The sequence below is a fragment of the Pelobates fuscus genome, chromosome 6 (assembly GCF_036172605.1).
Source record: "Pelobates fuscus isolate aPelFus1 chromosome 6, aPelFus1.pri, whole genome shotgun sequence".
NCBI lineage: Eukaryota > Metazoa > Chordata > Amphibia > Anura > Pelobatidae > Pelobates > Pelobates fuscus.
In genome coordinates this window covers 101,090,665-101,108,546 of record NC_086322.1, presented here as the reverse complement: position 1 = coordinate 101,108,546, position 17,882 = coordinate 101,090,665, and the positions used below count along the sequence as shown (strand labels likewise).

The 17,882-nt window shown below is 40.8% G+C and overlaps 1 protein-coding gene across 1 annotated transcript in view; it reads left to right on the top strand.

Moving 5' to 3' along the window:
- The window catches only part of LOC134614382 (cytochrome P450 4V2), a 44,518-nt gene that overhangs the window by 2,105 nt on the left and 24,531 nt on the right, over positions 1–17,882 (top strand). The window contains exons 2-3 of the mRNA XM_063458092.1: positions 11,791–11,903; positions 12,555–12,640. Coding sequence (XP_063314162.1) covers positions 11,791–11,903; positions 12,555–12,640 — 199 coding nt within the window. The remainder of the gene's footprint in view (positions 1–11,790; positions 11,904–12,554; positions 12,641–17,882) is intronic.

Here is a 17,882-nt window from a genome sequence, read left to right as displayed (position 1 = left end):
TAGCTTGCTCTTCTGTTAGTCCCTGCTCAGGTCTCAGGGAACCCTTGGTTTGGTCTTTATTTTGCCGGTTTGGTCTTTACTTTTGCACGTTACTGCTTTTCTAACAGTCTGCTGTAACTGCAGATTTGTCAGAGTGCAGATAGCCATATAACTAATACGATGGCTATTGAATTAGGCCACAAAAACCTTGAGCAGTCTGTCAGTAGCACCCTTGACAGTTACAGCTAAGCAATCATTCTGCTCACACTGCCGTTGTCTGCAGTAACATATTGTTTTATAAAAGTAGCAGCTAGCTATCACTAGACTTTTGCACAAATGCTTTTTACCGGTAATTGTTGCAAACAAATTAAATTCCTGATACTCTACGGCCAGACAAATCGAGTGACAATTGATTAGTTTGGTAGTAGATTAACAGGAATTTGATTCATTCATCGCAGGTGAAAAGGATTTGTGCACAAGTGTAGCTATCACTCAAAACTCACACCGCTGCTCTCTTTTTTTCCAAGCCTGTAGGTTTTATGAAGCAAGGACGCTGAATAAAGTTTGCTAACATTGAAATTCACAGATATTTCAGCTTAATTATAGACCATTGCATTGGACCAGAAAAAAGTATATATTTCAACCTCTACATCTTAGTACAGTGTATTGGTTTAACATAAACCTTCCTGACAGTGAACCGTCATCCACATAGCTTGTGCAGGTTATTTTTAAAGGTCAATTTAGTGTGTGACATACTTTCAATAAACAAATCCCCACTAATACTTAGATAACAAGGTTGTAGTCCAAAGTACATAGTAAGTGTGCTCCTGGTACCTACAAAGAAGAAATATATCTGACAGAACATTGTGTGGAAAAATGATTTGTTGCCGTAACCACCTCGGCTATGCTGGGCACATATCACTTGAAGGTACTCTACAGGCTCACAAACCACTTTATCTCAATTAAGTGGTCTGAGTGCCATGCCCCTGTCTTTTGTAAGGGAGACTATATTCACCAGAACAACTACAGATTAATGTAGTTATTCTTGTGAGTATAGACAATCCCTGGAGTCATTTTAATTTAAACACTGCCTATTCAGAAAAAAGGCAATGTTTACATTGTTGGCTAGGGACACCTCCAGTGGCAGTCTCTCAGACGGCTCTAGTGACTGTCTTACTGAGTTTAATTAATTGAGTTACTATTGATTGGTGCAGCGTGATGTTTTGCTGCACATGTACACTAAGCTCCCAATGTTTTCCAATTGGGAAATATCGGATTGGCTGAGATCATCAATCTTGATAATCTTGTCAGCCAAGGAGGCAGAGCTTCGGCACAAAGACCAGCAGATAGTTGGATATAAGGCCGAACTCACCTTAAATGGGACAACTACATAGTGGACACTTACATATGTAGAGGAACACCATAGTTTGTATTGCAAACACTATAGTGTTCCTTTAAACATGCTGATTGGTGTGCATACAAAGTATTGTCCTGTAGTATGAATTTATAAGCTGCTGTATGAAATCAAAAGGACATTATTATGTTTTTTTTTCTAACTTTCATTATGCACTTTATAAATTATTAAATATATAATCCACTCAATTACAATTTGCCATTATTTATATGTATTACCTGTTCTTCCCTGAGCCAGTTCTCAATATCTGGATGCCTCAATTTGTTCTCCTCTGTCCATGAAGTCTGCAGCTTGCTCTCCTACGGGATTCTCTTGACTGATGGATTGTGGGTAAATTAGCTTAGTAACTTAAATGCAACTTTGCATAAGCTCTGTCCCTAACTCTTTCTCTAAATATGTATACATTAAGGTTATTATAAAAAAAAAAAAAATGAGGAAGTACAGGGACAGAAAAAGGATTACAAAACCAGCAAAGTGACAGAACTACTTTAAAGAGGGTCTGTCACTTCCCAGGGTTTTTAACATCTTGTATTTTATATTTTACCTAGATTTAACAAGTTTTTGTAAGGTGTGAAAAATAACACCTCTTTATCTTATAACTGGGCATCTTCATCTTAGCACTCTCTCAATCATTGTTGCAAACTCTGTCCTTTGCATCTAGCAGTCTTCTTAGAGAAAGCATACAAAGACAAGGGGGAATTAAATTAGGTTTCTATTTCTCCTCGTTGTTTGCGATGTTTGCACTAGCTATGCAGTCTGCACTGGCTCATGATATTGGTTGCTACATCTTTAATATAAATTCAAAGGAAAATGAGGCATTTCATGCAAAAGGCTAGCTCAATGAAGCAGTTTTTTGTGTATAGATCATGTCCCTGCGGTCTCACTACTTATTTTTTTGCCATTTAGGAGTTAAGTCACTTTGGTTATGCAGCCCTTGTCACACCTCCCAGTGTATGGCTTGCACAGCCTTCATAAACATTTCCTGTAAAGATTCATCTAAAGTTTACACTTCCTTTATTGCAAATTCTGTTTAATTTAGAATGTCTTATCTCCTGCTAGGTAAATCATTTAAGGACCGCTGATGGTTCAGGACTGTCATCAGAGAAATCCCCTTGAGGGCCGATGATGGTCCCCATAATGGTAATATTTACATACCCAATCACGCTGTTCCCCTGCCGGCGATCAGCGTTGCTCCTGGTCTAGGGGGAATTAGGCCCCAGTGGCCATGTGATCGCTCAAACAGAGCAGTAACATGGCTGCAATAGACGTCCGAGCATCTGCCTGCAGGGGGACTGCCTGAACTGACAGGAAGTCTCCCTGCATGTGTAAAATAATAAAATAAAAATTGTTAATAAATTAAAAAATACAATGTATATATATATATATATATATATATATATATACAGTTGCAAGAAAAAGTATGTGAACCCTTTGGAATGATATGGATTTCTGCACAAATTGGTCATAAAATGTGATCTGATCATCATCTAAGTCACAACAATAGACAATCACGGTCTGCTTAAACTAATAACACACAAAGAATGAAATGTTGCCATGTTTTTATTGAACACACCATGTAAACATTCACAGTGCAGGTGGAAAAAGTATGTGAACCCCTAGACCAGGGATAGGCAACCTTCGGCACTCCAGATGTTATGAACTACATCCCCCATAATGCTCTTACACCCATAATGCTAGCAAAGCATCATGGGAGGTGTAGTCCAAAACATCTGGAGTGCCGAAGGTTGCCTATGTCTGCCCTAGACTAATGACATCTCCAAGAGCTAATTGGAGTGAGATGTCAGCCAACTGGAGTCCCATCAATGAGATGAGATTGGAGGTGTTGGTTACAGCTGTCCTATAAAAAACACACACCAGTTCTGGGTTTGCTTTTCACAAGAAGCATTGCCTGATGTGAATGATGCCTCGCACAAAAGAGCTCTCAGAAGACCTACGATTAAGAATTGTTGACTTGCATAAAGCTGGAAAGGGTTATAAAAGTATCTCCAAAAGCATTGCTGTTCATCAGTTCACGGTAAGACAAATTGTCTATAAATGGAGAAAGTTCAGCACTGCTGCTACTCTCCCTAGGAGTGGCCGTCCTGTAAAGATGACTGCAAGAGCACAGCACAGACTGCTCAATGAGGTGAAGAAGAATCCTAGAGTGGCAGCTAAAGACTTACAAAAGTCACTGGCAAATGCTAACATCCCTGTTAGCGAATCTACAATATGTAAAACACTAAAGAAGAATGGATTTCATGAGAGGATACCACAGAGGAAGCCACTGCTGTCCAAACAAAACATTGCTGCACGTTTACAGTCTGCACAAGAGCACCTGGATGTTCCACAGCAGTACTGGCAAAATATTCTGTGGACAGATGAAACCAAAGTTGAGTTGTTTGGAAGAAACACACAACACTATGTGTGGCGAAAAAGAGGCACAGCACACCAACATCAAAACCTCATCCCAACTGTGAAGTATGGTGGTGGGGGCATCATGGTTTGGGGCTGCTTTGCTACGTCAGGGCTTAGACGGATTGCTATCATTGAAGGAAAAATGAATTCCCAAGTTTATCAAGACATTTTGCAAGAGAACTTAAGGCCATCTGTCTACCAGCTGAAGCTCAACAGAAGATGGGTGTTGCAACAGGACAATGACCCAAAGCATAGAAGTAAATCAACAACAGAATGGCTTAAACAGAAGAAAATACGCCTTCTGAAGTGGCCCAGTCAGAGTCCTGACCTCAACCCGATTGAGATGCTGTGGCATGACCTCAAGAAAGCGATTCACACCAGACCAAGAATATTGCTGAACTGAAACAGTTCTGTAAAGAGGAATGGTCAAGAATTACTCCTGACCGTTGTGCACGTCTGATTTGCAACTACAGGAAACGTTTGGTTGAAGTTATGGCTGCCAAAGGAGGTTCAACCAGTTATTAAATCCACGGGTTCACATACTTTTTCCACCTGCACTGTGAATGTTTACATGGTGTGTTCAATAAAAACATGGCAACATTTCATTCTTTGGGTGTTATTAGTTTTAGCAGACTGTGATTGTCTATTGTTGTGACTTAGATGATGATCAGATCACATTTTATGACCAATTCGTGCAGAAATCCATATCATTCCAAAGGGTTCACATACTTTTTCTTGCAACTGTATATATATATATATATATATATATATATATATAGTCATACTAAGTGTATTTTTATATTAATATATGCATATATTAGTATAAAAATACACTTATAATTAAATTACACATGTATATAATATATATATATATATATATATATATATATATATATATATATATATATACAGTGGGACCTCGGTTTACAAACGCCTCGTTTAACATAATTTTCGGTTAACAAATGAAAATCGATTGAAAATAATGCCTCGGTTTACAAACTTTTTTCGCAATGCAAAGCAAGTTTCCCCAGGATGCATTGCACCTGGGAGGTTTAAAACACTGTCTCCTGCATGCTGGAACCTGTGGGTAGCACGTGGCGTTGAGTGTGGAGGTGTTGGAGCGGCTTTTGCATTGAGTTTTGGAGCCATTCTGGAAATTGTTTGCAGTTGTTTTGGGACTTTTTGGTGCATTTCTCAAGCTGTGGAAAGGTAGGGAGCTGAGCTTTGTCGTTTTATTGTGTGTTCTGCATTGTGGGTTGGTTTCCATGCAAGCTCATTTTGACTTTTTTCTGACCTCCAGAACAGATTAATTGGTTTTCAGTGCATTCCTATGGGAAACTGCGTTTCGGTTTACAAATGTTTCGCAATAAGAAACGTCCCGGAGAACGCATTAAATTCGTAAACTGAGGTCCCACTGTAAATATATAAGACTTTATATATTGTGTGTGTATATATATATATATATATATATATATATATATATATTATAAAATATAAATAATAAGTAAATAAAAATAAATAAAAAAAGAATAGTTTGAAAAAATTATATATATGTAATTTTATTCTAACTGTATTTTGATATTAATATACATATATTTATATCAAAATACACTTAGAATGAATATATATATCTCAAGGACAGTGGCGTACACTTGACTCATGGGGCCCCGGTGTGAAAATTGATCCGTCCCCCCCCCCCCCGTGCTTACTCTGGCGGGCCGGGGCCGCAGAGGTTGCAGGACTGCGACCCCTGCGACCACGGTATGTACGCCAGTGCATGCAGATGCACACACACTTAAAGGACCACTACAGACACCCAGATCACATCAGCTCAATGAAGTGGTCTGGGTGTCAGGTCCCTCTAGTTTTAACCCTGCAGCTGAAAACATAGCAGTTTCAGAGAAACTGCTATGTTTCACTGAGGGTTAATCCAGCCTCTAGTGGCTGTCTCACTGACAGCCGCTAGAGGCGCTTCCGCGATTCTAAGACACTGAACGTCCATAGAAAAGCATTGAGTAATGCTTTCCTATGGGCGGTTTGAATGCGTGCGCGGCTCTTGCCGCGCATGCGCATTCGGAGCTGAGAGGCGGAGGGATCCCCTGCGCCTAGGGAGTCCGGCGCTGGAGAAAGGTAAGTGCTGAAGACACACACACTCTCACGAACAGACGCATACACACTAGCTAACAGACACACACATTTACTGACAGAGACACACTCAGCGACAGACATACATACACACTCACTTACAAAACATACACTCTCACTGACAAACACACACTCACTAACAGACATCAAACAGACTCACTAACACACACACAAACACACTCAGTAACAGACACACACAGTAACACACTCACTGACACTCACTAGCAGACCCACACTCAACAGACATACTCACTGACACTAGCAGACACACACACTCTCACACACACTAACACACACACACTAGCACACACACAAACACACTCAGTAACAGACACACACAGTAACACACTCACTGACACTCACTAGCAGACATACCCTCAACAGAAACACTCACTCACTGACACTCACTAGCAGACACAAACACTCTCACACACACACTCACACTAACACACACACTAACACTCACACTCACACACACTAACACTCACACTAACACACACTAACACTCACACTAACACACACTCACACTAACACTAACACACACACTAACACACACTCACACTAACACACACTCACACTAACACACACTAACACTAACACACACTGACACTAACACGCACTAACACACACTCACACACACACACACTAACACACACTAACACTAACACACACACACACACACACTAACACTAACACACACACACACACACACTCACAATAACACACACACGTTTTTTTTTATTTAATCCCCAAGCCTCCTTACCTTTTGGGATTCCCTGGGGTCCAGTGGTGCTGCTGGGCTCCTGGGTGGCCGGTCACTGGGCGGGCGGGCAGTCAGGCTGGCGGGCGCGCGAGGGAGCATTCTCCCCTGAGTGCTTCCTCTTCAGCTCCCTCGCGCACCGCGTAGGGATGCCGGCGCCGGAAGATGCACGAGGGAGCTAAAGAGGAAGCACTCAGGGGAGAGTGCTCCCTCGCGCGCCCGCAGGACCGGCCGTGGGGTGACAGCAGGGCCAGCCTTGGGGGGCCCTGAGGTGGCCGGCTCCAGGGCCCCCCAGGAGAAGAGGCTGGCCCAGTGGCTACATACCAGGTCCCAGGGGCGGCCGGGCCCCCTAGTGGGCCGGGCCCGGTCGCAGCCGCGACCCCTGCGACCCTGGTATGTACGCCACTGCTCAAGGAAGAGACAAACCAGCTTCTTTCTTGGTTGGCATTTTAACAGAACTCTGACTTAGTTTATTGCAAGCATGTCAAACTCAAAGGCTAACACAGGCCATATAAACAAGGTTTAAGTTTACGTGGGCCGCAAAAAAACGAAAACTTAATTTTTCATAGAAACGTAGGTTTATTTAGAAAAGTACAGTATGAAAAACGTTGCCTAACACCAGACATCCTCACGCTCGTAGGGCTTCAAAGTAAACAAAGGAGTGAATTTGTACGCTGTTGCACAACGATAAAAAACACAAATTATGTTATCTTGTTGATTTTGAAGTCCTATGAGTGTGTTCTAAACTTTGGCTGAGATCATCAAACTTGATAATCTCAGCCAATCCAATGCTTTCCCATAGGATAACATTGGGAGGCTATTGTGCATGTGTTGCAAAAAGCTGCGCAACCAATCAGCATCTCCATAGGGAGCGTTCAGCACCTCCATGCAGACCCAATCTAGTACACTGTCCCCTCCCCCCATTCTAATACAATTCCCACAAATCCAATACATTGACACCAAATCCAACACACTGCCCCCCTTAGTTTCCCTAATTTAACACGCTGTCCCCCTTCCCCAATTTAACATACTGCTCTCTCCCAACACTCTAATACACTGCCACCCCTATCACCACTCTAAAACACTACCCCTCCTACCCCTAATTTAATACACTGGCCCCCTTCCCCAAATTAATACATTGCCCTTCACTTCCTCAAATGAATACACTGCCCCCTCCCCAATGTAATGCACTGGCCCCCTCCCCAATTTAATACACTGGCCCCCTTCCTCCCCCAAATTAATACAGTGCCCCCTCCCTCCCTCTAATTAGTACATTGACCTCCCCCCAATTTAACACACTGCCCCTCCCTCCTACCACTCTAATACACTGCCTCATCCCCACCACTCTAATACACTGCCCCACTCCCTCCCCCAATTTAATACACTGGCCCCCTTCCCCAAATTAATACATTGCCCTTCACTCCCTCAAATGAATACACTGCCCCCTCTCCAATTTAATACACTGGCCCCCTCCCCAATTTAATACACTGGCCCGCTTCCTCCCCCAAATTAATACAGTGCCCCCTCCCTTCCTCTAATTAGTACATTGACCTCCCCCCAATTTAACACACTGTCCCTCCCTCCCTCCCTCCCTCCCTCCAATTAATACACTGCCCTCATCCTAATTTAACATACTGCCCCCCCACCATTTTAATAGACTGCCCCCTCCCTCAAATTAAAATACTGCTTCTCGCCCTCCCTCAAATTAATACACTGCACTGCACCCCCTCCCTCACCACTGCTTACACTAGCCAATTTAATAGACTGCCCCCTCCCTCTCTCCCTTCCTCAAATTAATGCAATGCTCCCCTCCCCAATTTAATACACTGGCTCACTCTGTCCCCCGAATTAAAACAGTGCCCCCTCCTTCTCTCAAATTAATACACTGCCCACTCCCTTCCCCAATTTAAGACACTGCCCCTTCCCTCAAATTAATACACTGGCCCTCTCCCTTCTCAAAATAAATACACCCCCCCCCCCCACAATTTAACACACTACACAGGAAGATCTCCCAAGCAGGAGGTCACTCACAGTGCAGCAATTAACTTGATTAGCCCACAACATACATCTCTCACCTAACTATACTTCATGTCCTCTGTTAAACCACAGCTACATATACAGACACACACACACTGCTCGATGTTTAATACAGGTACACATTACACCTAGGTAAATGAAAAACAGTCACAAAAATGGTGGTGCGAGCTTGTGACTTGCGCCAAAAAAATCAGGCCACCCATCACATATTACTATTACCATAAAGAAATTAGATTTGTGTTGGAAACATGGCAGATAGATATGGCAACGCTACATTATGCAGTGCTTTTGACCCGTTTTGCATTTTGCTTTTTTACTATTCTTTATTTAAGAAGAAAACAAAAAAATTGCTGCACACAGGAATAAAAGTAGCAAGGTACACTGGAACTCTATGGTACAGATCAGCAGTCCCCAAGTAAAAAATTAGAAAATGCCATGCAAATCAAATCAAAAGGTTTATTGGATTATTATGATAAAATCAAAACATAAAGTTTTGGCCACAAGGCCCTACTCATATATATATGTGACGGGATTGTATATTTTGATTTTGTTTTAAAGAAACACTAAATCTTTTGCCTGTAGATTGCCTTTTCTAATTCTTTATTTAAAGGGACACTATAGTTAATATATAATTAAGCTAAAGTTGTTTTGGTGACTATGGTGCTCCTTTAACATGGACAGAGGTGATGATATAGGCATAAAGAAACAACACCAAACTGAATTTTGATAGCACATTTTTCATGATTAAGAGAATGAGAGAGGAAAAGGAAAAAAATAGACAACTACAATATAAATGTTCACTTGTTTTTCTTTTAATATATTTATTATGAAATTAATTGCTACCTGTAATATATTCAGTATCAAGTCAATTGCTGACACTCTACTTATCATAAATCAGAATTGCTTTTCTTTAATGATTAATAACTTTTTAATCGATGCTTAATAATGTACTATGTTCATTGGCTATGTTTCTTGCGGTGTGAGCAGCCTTAAAAATAGATCTGCAACGTTTCAGTCGCAAAGGAGGGATAGTCGAGAGTCCACTTGGACCAGTAGTAGGTTTGCTGTATGTTGCACATGTCCAGCAACTGTGACAAAATAACATGTACTTCTCTCATTAGACCTAATCAACCTATTCAGCATCTGATCTCTAGAGCCCTAAACCCAATACTCCCATTATAAGAAATAGAATATAGTTTAAAGGATTGTCAGCATAACAGTCTTTCTCAAAACAGATAGACAAGAGTTAACATCCTCTCTTGTAACAGAATACAGCCCTCAGTTATAAGTCTTACATCTCCCCTTACATCTTGGTAGAGAGACTGGGAGAGTCAAAACCAAGGCATTTGTGTAAAAAAGGGACTTAAATGACTGTTTATGGTTCACGTCTTTGTGGATGATTTATGTTTACTTGTTTCAGCCAGGAAAAGTTACTATTGCATTAGTAATCAATGCTTTTTTCCACTCTCTGACCAACTCACAACAAACTAGGACAAGCTGATAAAAAAAAATGTTTCTTCACATGGCGAAAATCAAATATATATCATATTTTAATAGCTGAAAAAAATAGTGGCAATTGTTGAACTGTGTATTTTGGAAAATAATAGAATCAATGTTGTGATGGACCACCTGGCACATACAATGACCCCGCATGTCTTATATCCCCAAACAGCCCGGATCTGAGCGCCTAAATTGTCAAAATATCGTTTAGATCCATCAACTACCAGGGCAAAGTTCTGACCCAGAATAGTTCCTGAGCGTTTGGTGCTTTTCCCGGTTAACTTTCGGGAGCTCCTGCAGACAAAATACGGGGTGCTCCGTCTGGCTTTCAGGTAGCGTTTGTTCCCTTTAGTCTCAGGCACCTTCCCTCCAAAACGTGGTTCAAAACACCGGACCAAGTTGCCCAGGAATCGCAAGGTCACCTAGCCAAAAACAGTTTCATAATACTTGCGGCTAAGTACTGCTGAGGTGACCGGGTACCACGAAGTCCTCATGCCAAAATTAGTTCCATAGCGGTCGTGGCTAAGTACTGCTGAGGACCGTTCGTGGGTTGGTTTATGCAAACAGCCACCAGGGAGCTAGCGTTCTGTTCCAATAGTGAGAAGGGAAGGTACCGAAGCAGGGGCACCGAGGGAAAGCTGCTAATGGTGGCTGGGCAACTCCCGAATGGGGTCTCAGACCTGGACCATAGTTGGTGGGCAGGAGTCCAGATTCCACATTCCTCCAGAAGTTCATTGCAAACGTCCGTGGAAAAGAGCGTTTATTACAAATGGTTTTGCGACAATGGGGTTTAGAAACAAAGAAAGAACATATTACTTGTAATGTTGCATACAAGTATTTGAAACATTGCTAAAAAAACTAATTGAATAAGCCAATACTCTAACAACTAATGTGGCATATGAGTCAGAGTTATATTTGTTCCTTTGTCCTTTTTAATAATATCTTCTTTAAAGGAACACCATAGGGACAGGAACATAAATGTTTATCCCTAATCCTATAGTGTTAAAAACACTGTTTAGGTCCCCAGCCCCCCTTAACTTCCTTAAAGATAGTTAAAACTCACCCTATTTCCAGTGCTGCACAGGTCCACTGGCTTAGGCTCTGCTCCGTTCCGCCACCTTGGCTGACATAATCAGAATTGATTCATAATGCTTTCCCATAGTAAATCAGCATCTCCTCATAGAGATGCATTGAATCAATGCATCTCTATGGGGAAAGTTCAGAGTGTCCATGGAGACGCTGAACATCAGTGCCCTAGAAAGCACCTCTAGTGACCGTCTAAGGAGTGGCCACTAGAGGTATTCCTAGGCTTTAATGTAAACACTGCCTTTTCTCTGAAAAGGCAGTGTTTACAGCAAAAAGCTTGCAGGGACATGTTATAATCACCAGAACAAATACATTAAGCTGTAGTTTTTCTGTATAGTCTTTAGTATCCCTTTAATTTACCATTAATTCTAGCATGTAACCCATTTCATTATGAATAACTATGCAATGTATATCAATGCAATTTATATTGACTTTAAAAAATTCTCTCTTCCAGAATTCTTTCTTCAACTTATTGAATATTCAGAGGTATTTAGAAGCCTTCCACTTTTAAAACTTTGGGTTGGTCCAGTCCCTTTCTTAATAGTATATAATCCAGAAACCGTGGAGGTGAGTATTGTTTCTATCACTTTAAAAATAGTTTGAAAAACTCAAACTTAACATATCTGCTTTAATTGTCGCTCTGAGCACCAAATAACTTCACATCATTGCACAGTTTATTATTAACATTTATAGAGCACCAACATATTCTTCAGTGCTTTAAAAATATAGAAAGGGAATGTCTGAAGGCACTTGTCATTGGACACTCTACGAAGATTTGCGGCAGGTGGATATTTATTGTTAGCTGTCTTATCCGAGGACACTTACTGGTAAGGTGGTCTAACCAGGAACCTGAGTTTCCCAATTCTATGCCCGTGACATTACCACTGATCTAACCAGCTAGTATTTGATATAGTTTATAGAGCAGAGACTGCCCTGGTAACTGTCTCCCTGTAACATTGGTGCAAAAGTGCTGATATCTCCCCTTGTAAGCATCACTTGCTAAAAGATTGCCTTTCTTGAACAGTGACCTCAAAGCAGTGCATAGAGTTGTCTTGAGAACTGGCCTGCTAGTGTAGTCAATGTAACTAAATTGGAAAAAGAAAGCCTCAAGTCACTTTATAATACTGTGTTGTCATTATGTCACACTGTAAAACATGACACAACTAAAAAAATAACTAAATACTGTATCTTAATGTTGCTGTAATCTTCTTGTTTAAGCCTCTTCTGAACTCTTCTAAACATATGGACAAATCATTTGCTTATAAATTCCTTCATCCATGGCTTGGAACAGGACTTCTAACAAGGTAAGTACTAAGTCTGTGCACTACCTGGAATCCTGGAGTTGATCTGCAGTAGTAATTATGATTTGCAACTGATATGATCTGATGGCCGAACCTGCTACTGCAGATTGTACCTAAACTCCTCTAGGAAACACAGGAGTCTAAAATCCTAAATTAGATATTAAAGGAGCACTATAGGGTCAGGAACACAAAAATATATTCCTGACCCTATAGGGTTAAAACCACCATCTAGCCACCCTGGTCCCCTCATGCCTCTATAAATAAATTAAAATCTTACTTGAATTCAAGCCTGCAGCTGCATAGTTTGTCCCTGTTTCATTTAGACCTGCCCACTGTCTGCTGACATCATCAGAAGTGGTAGCCTGATCCAATCACAGTGCTTCTCCATAGGATTGGCTGAGACTGACAAAGAGGCAGATCAGGGGCAGAGCCAGCACAATTCAAACACAGCCCTGGCCAATCAGCATCTCCTCATAGAGATACATTGAATCAATGCATCTATATGAGAAAAGATCAGTATCTCCATGCAGAGGGAGGAGATACTGAATGTTTAGATGCATATTAGGCAGCCATGACCCAGGAAGGATCTCTAACAGTCATCTGAGAAGTGGCCAGTGAAGTTATCACTAGGCTGTAATGTACACACTGCTTTTTCTCTGAAAAGACAGTGTTTACAGCAAAAAGCCTGAAGGTAATGGTTCTAGCTTTATTAGCCAATTTAGTAACCAAGCTCATGCTGATGATTTGCATTAACAATGAAACAGCTGTCCATGAATGGTTCACTGGCTTTGCATCTTTTGTGTGTGTGTGCAACCTTATTTAATTTAAAATTTTAGTGTAAAGTGGATCACAATTTACTCACATATATTGGACATCCAGTAGTAAGACAATAAAAAATGGTGTGCACATAAAATAGAATAAAACAAAACACATATTGAGTAGTATTGTTAGATATAATAATGTATAAGTGCAGGTCTAATGCAACTCACAAGCCAAGAGCAGGTAAGTATGCTCACACTACAAACTCTTTTCTCCATCTCCAATACACTGTAAGGATGATAGGAAGACCAAGTAATGAATAGACAGAGCAGCCAGAGTAACCTTCAGTCTTACAAACTCCTTACTCGAGTCTGCTTTTTAGGCAAAAGATTTTCTAATAAGCAATTTATCTATTAATCAGCCAGGATTTATTGATCGCAAGTCTTTACTGATATACACATCCCTACTGCAGCCCCCAGTTAATATGGCTGAACTCCATGGAACAACATAACCACTAATACAGATGATGGTTTTCCCAAATTAATTGCAGAGAGTCTCAAGCATTTTTAATAAAACAAATTATTTCAATTTATATTTAAGGGACACTATAGTCACCAAAATTAATTACACTTAATTAAAGGATTACTATAGTGTCAGGAAAACAAAGCGGTTAAAACCCCTCAGCCACTTACCTTAATCCAGCGCCGGGCTCCCTCGGCACTGGTGATCTCTCCTCCCCGTCCAATGTCAGCTCCCCCGTCCGACATCACTGGAGCCGAATGCGCATGCGCGGCAAGTGATGCGCGCGCATTCAAAGTTTCCATAGGAAAGCATTTCACAATGCTTTCCTATGGACGCTCTGCGCGATGGAGGCGAAATTCAGAAGACAGCCACCAGAGGCTGGATTAACCCCAAATGTAAACATAGCAGTTTCTCTGAAACTGTTATGTTTACATGTGAAGGGTTAAAACCTGAGGGACCTAGCACCCAGACCACTTCATTGAGCTGAAGTGGTCTGGGTGACTATAGTGTCCCTTTAAGCAATTTTGGTGTATAGATCATGCCCTTTAGTCTCATTGCTCAATTCTTTTCCATTTAGGAGTTATATCACTTTGTTTATGCACCCTTGTCATACCTACCTGCATGCAACCTACAGAGCCTTTCTAAACGCTTCATGTGAAGAGTAATCTAGTGTTTACACTTCCTTTATTGCAAATTCTATTTAATTTAGAATTTCTAATCTCCTGCTCTGTTAATAGATTGCTATTTGCTAGACCCCGCAGGAGTCTCTGTTTGTAATTAAAGTGGAACCGTCATGGCCGCATCCGTTTATTTTTAACCCCTCTCCCAACTCCACTACATCTTATTTCCCCCCTAGTCAGCCCCATATGCCCCTAGTCCCACCATATTACCTTTTCTAAAATCTTTATTTTGTGCCCAGACCTAGATCCTGGGTGCCACCATGTTTGTGTGGGTAGATGAAGGCCTTGTAGGACACGTCATCTGCCCACACTAGATAGTGCTGTGAAATTAAGCCACAGGCTGCTCACTGTTTACTAAACATGCCCCTACTCATGATATAGTGAGTAGGGAAAGATTAATTACTAATACTAATTAATCTTTACTTAGTATTAGTAAAGTTGGCTGAAAGACCAATCTTGGTCTTTCAGCCTTTTGGTAGATAGCTCCCTAATACCGTGGGAATTAGGGAGTTATCTACTAAGCGGCTGCAAGATGCAGCCTCAGCACAGATCGGAATTTTATTCATTCAAATGAAATTTCGAACCGACCTAAAGTACTGATTGTCGTCCTAACATTAATGAACAAACTGTTCTCATTCTGTTAGGGCGCAATTCAGTAGTTTCGACGGCATTCTGTCTAAGTGACAGGACGTTCAGGAATAATGACAGGAAGCATCGCGAGATCACGGAGGAAAGGTGAGAATTGAGAATTTCCTCCGCTGGTTAGGTGTAGGAAATATACATAAGACAAAATTGTCCCTACGTTGTCTTATGTTTTAAAGAAAACTAGAGCAGACAGGAAGAAATGAAGAACAGATCCTGAGAGAGGAAGAGAAGAGGAATCGATTATGGGAAGGTAAGTTCGGCATGATAGTGCCACTTTAAAGTTCAATTTACAGAGCAGGAGATAAAAACTTTTAAAATAAGTTACATGGGATTGAAAATGAATCCATTTTGTTTGCATGCAGCCTGTGCCAGTGACAGACAGGGGAGGTGTGGTTACGGCTGCTTAAACAGAACCAAAAGTGATTTAACTCTAAAATCGCAGTGAATTGAGCAGTGAAACTTCAGAGGCGTGGTCTATACACCAAAACTGCTTCATTAAGCTAAAGTTGTTTAGGTGACTATAGCGTCCCTTTAAACATGATTGCAAGATGAAAACACCTATATAGTCATCTTAAATGATCTAAAGATTGTAAGCCTGTGCAGTAGCTTTATAATATAAATTTATCAGTGTCTTCTACTTGGACTAATATTTTATGTAGATTCATAACTTTTTTTAAATTAAGAATGCATGAGACTACCTCTAATGAATTTGCAAGTACAATTTGTTTGCACTTTTTTTTTAAATAAAGACAATAGTGCATAGATGTCTACTCTACCATTATTTGCACTAGTGGTGAAAAAGAAAGTGAGATTAACAAATACTAATAATAAGAATAAGAATACCACTGAGTACTAAAAACAAAATAAACAAAACATCTGCACATTATTTTCGGAGAGACTAACTTAAATAGGCTCTACAGCCGGTATAGAACCCAAAGCTCAGCCAATGCCCACCAAGCAATAAACTGTGCCTCAACCCAGAAAGGGTTACCTTACTAGCCCCATACTCGAGACAGGGGGATATGATAGAAACATTTAAATACATAAAGGGAATCAACACAGTAAAGGAGGAGACCATATTTAAAAGAAGGAGAACTACCACAACAAGAGTACATAATCTTAAAGCGGCACTGTCATGCTGAACTTACCTTTCCTCAATATCTTCCTCTTTTCCCCCTCTCTCAGGATCTGTTCTTCTTTTCTTCCTGTCTTCCTTAGTTTTCTTTAAAATCATAAGACAGAGTAGGGACTCTTTGCCTTATGGAGGTTTCCTCCGCTTGACCAGCTCTGACCAGCGGAGAAGCAAAGTGTGCTTCATTTCCGCTGGTCAGAGCAATTTTCCCACAATCCTTAGCTTTCCTCTGTGTTCCCGCGATGCTTCCTGTCACGGTTTCCAAATTTATGGGACTTTCCTTATTTTTATCAAGTTTGTTTTTAATCAGTTTATAATAAAGTTTGTGTGCAATTTTCAACCTGCGTTCCTGTTCTTGGCACCAATCTTGGGAAGATACCCATCAAGAAATTTCCTGTTCCAGTCCTTAGGATTATTTCTGTTCAAGGCGCTTAGCTTGAGCCAGCTTCAAATTGGCTCCGTGTATGTGAGTGCAATTAATCCATTTTTATTTTTGTTTATTTGACGTTATTACCCTATATTATGTTTTCTTTTTTACAGTGTTATCCTCAAAGTGGGTAATATTTTCCTTTATAGAGTGCTCTCACTAATTTGTTTTTAATCACCTGTGTTTATTTTAGTGGTTTATTGTGGCCCACTAAGGTGATTGTAGCACCAGTACCTGTTCACTATTTTTTCACCGTGTGTTTTGTATTTTATTACAGAACAACCAATCAATCCGTACAATACAGACAGACACTCCCACACAAAATCCTCCCCTCTGCCTGTGATATGATTACTGAACACAATGGGTAAACTCATTATTACAGGCAGAGGAATACAGTTTTTACACAATATTTATAACTTCTAAAATATACATGTCACAAACATAAAACATACATTTTCATAAGCAACATACTCCAAATACAAACACATGTCAAAATCATCCAAATTGGTCCATTGGTTCAAAAGATAGATCGAAGTCCTTTGTGACCAAATGAAGCATGGCTTTTCTGCCCAAAACCAGTTCCACAGAGTCTTCTATCCTGGAGATAATTGAGAAGTAATCCAATTATCTCCAAGGATAGAGGCAAAACTCCATTAGCCACATGGCAGACAAATGACAATAAAATACAATAAAATACACAAGGTTACATTTATTACATAAAATACAGACATTCTACCTATCCCCAGATAGCTGAGATCTGAGCGCACATTATTACCGGATGGCGCTCAGATCCCATATATACAGTTCAATCGCCATGGAGACAAAGTCTTTCAAACAGTATTTCAGTATACGGCTGGGCTTCATGGCATAGCTATCTGGGGTAGCATGGCTTTAACAGTCCACAGAAAGGCACAAACCAGCCTTTCTGCAGGGAAAAAGAACAGGGGCCATAGTCTAAAGGCAAGAGGCGGGCAAGCAGCCCCCTCCAAGGACACGTAGCGAGGTCGGTTTTGCCACACGGACGATCTCCCGATCCTGGGATGCCCAGGAGCAGCTACTTCCCGGTAGGAGCTCCGTTAC